Here is a 7,078-nt window from a genome sequence, read left to right as displayed (position 1 = left end):
GACTGAGAACCAGATTTAATAACATTTTTTTAAAGGAAGTCAGAAAGAACATAGGTAAAACATTTTATTCCATTCATACAAAAAAAGACAGTCTAGCTCAAACCATCTGCATCTACAGTCAAAGGGAACAAAAATGTACAGAAATAAAAAAACAAAATGTGACAACATGCCAACAGTGCCAATCAGCCCCCAAACCTCCTCACATTAGCTCAATGCATCCCTCAATCACAGATGAACAGTAATACTTAGGATGAATAAGCTAAAAAGACTAATGATGATTTATTACCCCACCCACAAGTGTTTCTCTACACTAGAACCCCTCCCCATCCTCCAATGGCAAAGACGAGGGCTGGAATGGTGTCTTTCAACTCCTAGTATGGCCGGTCTCTTCTGTCGTCTCGTCGGTCACCCCTGAGGAAAAAGGACAGAGGATGTGCCATGAGCTGAATTCTTAAAAGGCCATTCACTCGTGTCACTGGACAAGCAGCAATTAAATAAAGGGAGACGTGATGTCAAGCTTGCATTCTGAATCTCAAGGATGTTGTACGTCCTTCCACAGACGGTTTTACATCACTTTGCTTCTCCTAAACATAAATTAGAGCGTCCTTTAACAAGGTCATAGAGGGTAAAAAAAACATTGAAAGTTAATTTCATGAAATCCATTCACAGTATATTGTTTATACAAAAAATACTTTATGAATGCATTTCCTCAGTTGATGTATATCAGGTTAAAAAGGATGCCCAAATTCAGCAACGGCTTTTAAATGTCTTTTGCCTCCATTCTTCAATCAGGCTATGCCATCTAGTGGCCACACAACAAAACTACATTCAGAAATAAGGCTGTTTTCAAGAGATGATATCTTCAGTTGAACTCAATCAATCTTTAACATACCTTCCTCCCATTTTGTAGCCACCTCCGAAACCTCTATCGCCGCCTCCGAAGCCCCCACGGTCTCCGCCACGGAAACCCCCGCGGCCCCTGAAGCCTCCACCTCGGTCACCTCCAAATCCTCCTCTGCCGCCACGATCTGCACATGGTAAATAAAGGATGGTTTTGAAAGTAAAACATTTTGCACACGTAGTCACGTATGTTAAGTAAAACAGTTAAAATGTCTATATTTTGAGAAAGAAAAAAACAAAAACAAACCTCCTCCTCCGAATCCAGCATCTTCTGGTTTGGGTGCTCCACACTTGTTACACTCCTGCCGCCTTGCAAAGTTCATGTTTCCACAAGAGCTGTTGGCAGAAAATGTTACTTATCATCACATTCACCAGTCACACCTGTTATTTCTGTAATAAAAGTACTAACCTGTTAGGACACGGCCAGTCGCCTCCCTTTATGTCAAAGTTGGGACCTCCTCCACCGCCACGACCTCTGAATCCTGACCAGACATAAACTCTGCTGGTCAACCTTAAACCACCTATGCTATGCTATTGCTACTCAAGCTGAACAGCACCCACCTCCTCGTCCACCTCTGAACCCTCCTCTTTGGGTGAACTCAGCTCTGCGAGTGGCAAATGAGACTTTGATGGGTTTGCCATTGAATTCCTTTCCTACAAGTCCAAGCACAACATGTAAGAAGAAGCTAAACAAGCCATGACGCCCAAAGTAATGAGTGTCCTTACCATCAAACCAATCAATAGCAGCTTTAGCTGATGGAGGGTCGTCAAAGGACACAGTAGCTTCTCCCTTGGGTCGGCCAGTGGCCTTGTCAGAGTAGATATTAATCATCGGCTGGCCGGTCTTCTTATTTACCTAAAAGACATAAAAAGCATGGCCATAATCAGTGTTTTGTGTCATGTAGTTCCAGTTACTGGCTTAATTAGAATCTTTCAAATAATTTTCATAAAAGAGGCAGCTACACCAACTCTGTACCTTGATGATGCCAATTTGCTTGAAGAAGTCTCCAACTTCTTGAACAGTTGCCTCTTCTCCAAGTCCCTGTACGAAAATGGTGTTGTTGTCAGAGTTATCCTGCTCCCCACCTGTGGAGAAAATGAAAAGTGTCAGGGATACCCAAACACAGAGAGAAGCTAGACTGGGCAAATACTCATTAAATTAATCAAGATTTAAAGGAGAAAAACCCACCTGATTCATCCCTTGAGCCATAATCTCGAGAGCCTATGCAACAGAGAAGCGGATAAAAGAAGAACACTTTAGGAACAGAAGTTCTTCAACCCAACCTGTGGAGTTTCACACAAACATCAGCCCTACCAAAGTTTAGTGATAACTTTAACAAAAATCCATGTTTACAGCTGTACTGATGCGAGTTTTTGTACCGTTGCATCACCAATACCATTACCTTGCAACAAGAACAGAATTGCTCGTTTTCTTTGAGCTTATACCAGAAATGAAAACCACCAAAAATGTCTCCTGTTTAGGTTTACTCTTCTTGGTCCTTGGAACACCTTTTCATTTACAATCATCCCCGTCTTCATGCAGTATTACCATTATTTTACAACTCCAAGTTCTTTAACCAAGTTCTTTACCATATCTGAAGTCATTTATGAGAAATAGCATTTGGTGGAGTTCCTTGGGAATCTGGACATGAGAATGGTGGCATTCATTGAGATTTTTTTTTCCTTAAACCCCCTTTTCTGTTTTTTTCTAACTCAAGTTCTCTCCTCCCCCACCGACACAGTTCTGATGCTCGTCACTTACCACCGAAATTTTTGTAGCCACCACGGTCACCACCTCTGCAGAGGAAAAAATTGAAGATATGATGGCCTTTCCTTTGTTCCAACCGAGAGCTCAAAGCTCCCCTACATCCACACCAGTTTGCACTCCTGCCAGGGTGTGCGACTACAGTGGAAATGTCTCACACGATGAATGAGTTAGTCTTTGGCATTACAGATCAATACACAGATGACCAGGAAGTTCTGACTGAACATCCTGGCAGACGAGTGTAGACAATCACAGGTCAATGGGTCGCCATTTACAAACAATTTGGTCCTTTTGATTGACAAAACCAGATTGGATACCAAAAGCTGGAGAACCAGCTGAATTTGTTTCCAAATGAAAAGCCAGATTAGAGAGAAGGAGTGCAGTAACCAATGAGCAATCTTCAAACGATTTCATTTTTTTAAAGATCCTTTAACTGAGGTCCCAGTTTTAGTTCATTCACTCTCAACACCTGTAGTATAAAATGTAGATCCATGTTAACACAGTAAACAGGCTGACCATTGTCAAATACACAATACTTTAATGAATCTGGCTGAATGTGAAGTAGCTGATGAATCTCCAGGTCTACGTAAAGAATACGACTGTTCTACCAGAAGCTTTTACCTGGTCTCCTTAAGGCAGCATTACAACAAAGTAATCTTGTAAAATCATCAGGTATTAACATGTTTAGAATATCAGATTCATGTACAAGAGAATATTTGCTTATTGGCTACATCCCTGTTTGTTGTCTATCAAGTAGCTTCATGCTACACTAAAAAAAACACAACAAATAAATAAATAAAATAAAAAAATCAGTGATCAGGTAATCTGAGCTAATAGATTTCCTAAATCTTGATGTGAAACTTACATTTCAGTAAATGATGAAAAAAATATGAAAGAAGTTCTCAGTATAGAAGCTCAACTCTCCATTGGACTTGTTTTTGTTTTGTCAAAGAAACCGTGTCATCGTTGTCTCAGATGATATTTATCACGCATGGTGCTGCTTAAACAAGACAGACCTTTTGGTCTGAAAGACATTTTCACAAAAGCTTGACAGAAGTATTACTGCCAGGTTCTGTATGAAGAAAACTTGCAGCTTGTGGGCTAAAAAACCCCATTAGTGTTCCTTTGCATAATGTACTGCTCACCACCCTTGTCGCCAAATAAAAATAAAAAGCATAGCATATGATGGCCTGACAGGAAACATACTATTAGGATCAAACTGGCAGATGGTGAATGAGGCTACAAAACTGACTTCAATCTAGATTTGGATTAGAAACAAATGGACATGAATAAGACTGATTTGTCTCATTAAGTCCCTTAAGATAACATGTTGCAACTTGCCACGTAAAATATAAACTTTTGATACTTACGAAAGAAAGAAAACATAAAAAAAGAAGAAAAAAACCTTTACAATACTTTATATCAGTATTGTGAACTGGTCAAAACTTCCTGTAACTTAAAATGCAGCATCTTCTTGCTCCTGTCTGGGTTCATATCAGAACCTACTCTTTCATTAAATATGACCTTCACTGCTCTGGTTGCCACTATGAACAGGCATCCATCATTTCACCTGAATAGATTCAACACAAGCATTCTGCTGAATTACCTGAAGCATAAAGCAGATCGTTGAGAAATGGGTAATTCAATGGATCATAAATGGACTCATGGAAAATTTAAATAAAGATTACCAGAACATGGGGGGTCTGGAGCACAAAGCTGATGCGATAGTTCAAATCCATCTACATGGATTGTTTTGTAGTTGAAAGGTAATGTGTTAAACAACAACTTGTTACTCATTTACAAATACATAGAGATACCTGGGGGGTAGTGGCACTGTGCAACTTACCCCATACCAGGAGGTCCACCTCTGCCACCACGATCGTAACCGCCACGGTCATAGCCCCCACGGTCATAGCCACCACTACGGTCGTAACCGCCACGATCGAAGCCACCGCGGCCTCTGCCCCTGAAGCCGCCACCTCCTTCTGAGCGGTCTCCACTATCGCGGCCAAACCTTCCGCCCTGACCACCACTTTCACCTGACAGAACAAAAGTGTGACATAGTGTAACCAAAGGATGTTAATAAAACAAAATTCTGACTACAGCTAAAATATGTCCATACCTTCACTCCATCTTCCATAGCCACTGCCACTGCCTCCACTTCCACCTCCTTGGCCCTGGCTGCTATCATATCCACCAGTGCTCTGTCCACCATAGGTGCTCTGCTGGCTATAGCTGGCACCGCCACTACTAGCTCCTTGCGCCTGTGCTCCGGTATAAGCACCACTCTGTCCGCCGTAGGAGCTCTGCTGACCATAGCCTCCACTTCCCTGAGTCTGTCCACCGTAAGACGCAGCTGCTGGCTGGCCGTAAGTAGCTGACTTGTCGCCATACCTTTATTTAAAGAAAGGAGGATAGTAAAACAGGCACCCAAGACTTAAATTAATATTGCATCTATAGAGTCAGTCCAATCAACTTACCCAGATGAGTCTTGACCATAGCTACCATAGCTTTGTTGCTGAGATTGACTATAACCTTCTGTCAAAACAAATAGGATAAGTCACATTTCAATTTAATTCTTAAGGTATTTAACATAGATTAAGGGTTAGAAATACAAAGAGATTCCTATTCTCTCAACAGCTTTAACAATGAACTACATTACCTGAACCTTGTGGCGCTCCTTGTTGACCAAAGCCTGCATAATTCTGTCCTCCATAGGAACCACTGGCCCCACCATTTCCTTGTCCATAACCCTGTAATTAAGAGGCATGAGTTTAAATAAATATAACCAATAAAGTTGATATAAAATGGACTGATGGTCTGCTTTGGAAAATATTTTACCTGTCCACCCTGCTGACCTCCATATGACCCATAGCTGCCAACAAAATACATTCAAATTCAGCTCATAAAAATGAGAAATTTTCAAATATATTTCAACTACTGAAAAAGAAACATGCCAACAGTCTGAAAAAGATTTTTGCTACAAAAATCCAAAGGAAATATTATGATTATTTATAAAAACAAAATTGAATTGTTTACATTTGGTGCATCTTCCTCTGAAACAATGTTTTGAGTGAGTATATAATTACCTCTGTGCGCCACCGTAGCCTGAATCTGAAAGTAAAAAAAAAAACATTGTTAAATTTACCCACAGTGTTTAATAGCGCATCTTCACGTATTTAACCAAGAATGAGAGCAGAGTTAAAATGGGTCAATGAAGTAGGCCGGGCCCAGGCAAGCACGCAAGAAAATGGCGCCCTAATCAAGCCCCGGCTCAGACTACTTACTGGAAACAAAATGAATCCTTTTTAAAACGTACACAGTTGGTGGACTTTGTGAAATAGTATATCCGTACAAGTCCACTCTACATTAAGGTAGAGAACCACATAACAATAAAACAGCTTCTTGTTTAAATGGGAAAAACAACAGTTTCGGTATAAACAATGACGCATTCAAGTTCGTTAGCAACAATCGACTCGTTGCAGGTTGAATACTCGCAATAGAGCCATGTACTATTTAATACTATTTCAACAAACACCAAGGCACTAAGATAAATGAATTGTCTTTGGTTAAGCCAAATCTCCAATATAAGGAAGACAAAGCTACACAGAAGGCTGAATTTGCTTTTTAAACATCGGTTATTTTCCATGTAATAGACGGCACCGCTGTACGGCCTCGCGGCTCAAAAAGCCGCATTGCAATTTGACCTACTTTAAGAGAAAAACAGGGGGAAAAGACATCCAAAAATATATCTGCACTTACCAGTGGCCATTGTGTGCCGATATGTGTGCAGCTAGTTTAAAAAGGACAGATCTGTTCTCTGTTTTCAGATCGTTAAAAGCAGGAACTGACACAACACAGCTCCACTGAGCCGAACACGCTGCAGAACTTCCCTTTAGCTGCTCTGTCTGTCTGCTTCTATGGCAGCGGCCAATCCACAGACCTCACATTCAAACATGTCTCTCAACATCGCCCCCTACTGTTTAAAAGCATTAAAGACAAGCCCAACATCACAAGGAAGAGAAAACAAAGATCCTTAATGTATTCTCAGTATAGCATAGGCAAGTTCTCATACATCTGATTTTTGACATGCTGTCTGAGACACCGTGTGGAATACTAATGATATCAGTATTATGAAAATACTGATAAAGAAACACACCCAAACAGTTCAAACACCCGGAAGGCAGTAGGTGTCTCTACACTTGCAATAGTTTTTTTTTTTTTACATTTTGTTATGTTATTACAACCACAATTGCGAATTGGGATTTTTATGCAACAGACCAACACCAAGTAGTGCAGAACTGGAGGAAAAAAATGATAGTGTTGAAATGTTGTGTACATACAAGTCTAAACTTGTATTCATTCTATTCAGTGAACTCTGTAAAGTAACTTTTTCATTTAAGTGACAACTTT

The 7,078-nt window shown here is 40.4% G+C and overlaps 1 protein-coding gene across 1 annotated transcript; it reads right to left on the bottom strand.

Annotated features, from left to right (window-relative positions):
- Window positions 1-49: 49 nt before the first annotated feature.
- fus (FUS RNA binding protein) lies at window positions 50-6,583 on the bottom strand. The gene is made up of 16 exons (XM_005803370.2): window positions 6,428-6,583; window positions 5,755-5,779; window positions 5,507-5,540; window positions 5,328-5,418; window positions 5,146-5,203; window positions 4,788-5,059; window positions 4,512-4,704; window positions 2,663-2,697; window positions 2,090-2,122; window positions 1,877-1,986; window positions 1,627-1,756; window positions 1,462-1,554; window positions 1,310-1,382; window positions 1,148-1,236; window positions 893-1,028; window positions 50-411 (listed from the first exon to the last, which is right to left on the bottom strand). Exons 1-16 carry the CDS (start codon window positions 6,435-6,437, stop codon window positions 372-374), a joined length of 1,422 nt encoding a protein of 473 aa, XP_005803427.1. The 5' UTR covers window positions 6,438-6,583; the 3' UTR covers window positions 50-371.
- Between the last annotated feature and the right edge of the window lie 495 nt (window positions 6,584-7,078).

The sequence above is a fragment of the Xiphophorus maculatus genome, chromosome 18, assembly GCF_002775205.1.
Source record: "Xiphophorus maculatus strain JP 163 A chromosome 18, X_maculatus-5.0-male, whole genome shotgun sequence".
Taxonomy (NCBI): domain Eukaryota; kingdom Metazoa; phylum Chordata; class Actinopteri; order Cyprinodontiformes; family Poeciliidae; genus Xiphophorus; species Xiphophorus maculatus.
Note: the sequence above shows the minus strand (reverse complement) of the source record. Positions and strands in the feature narration are given on the sequence as shown.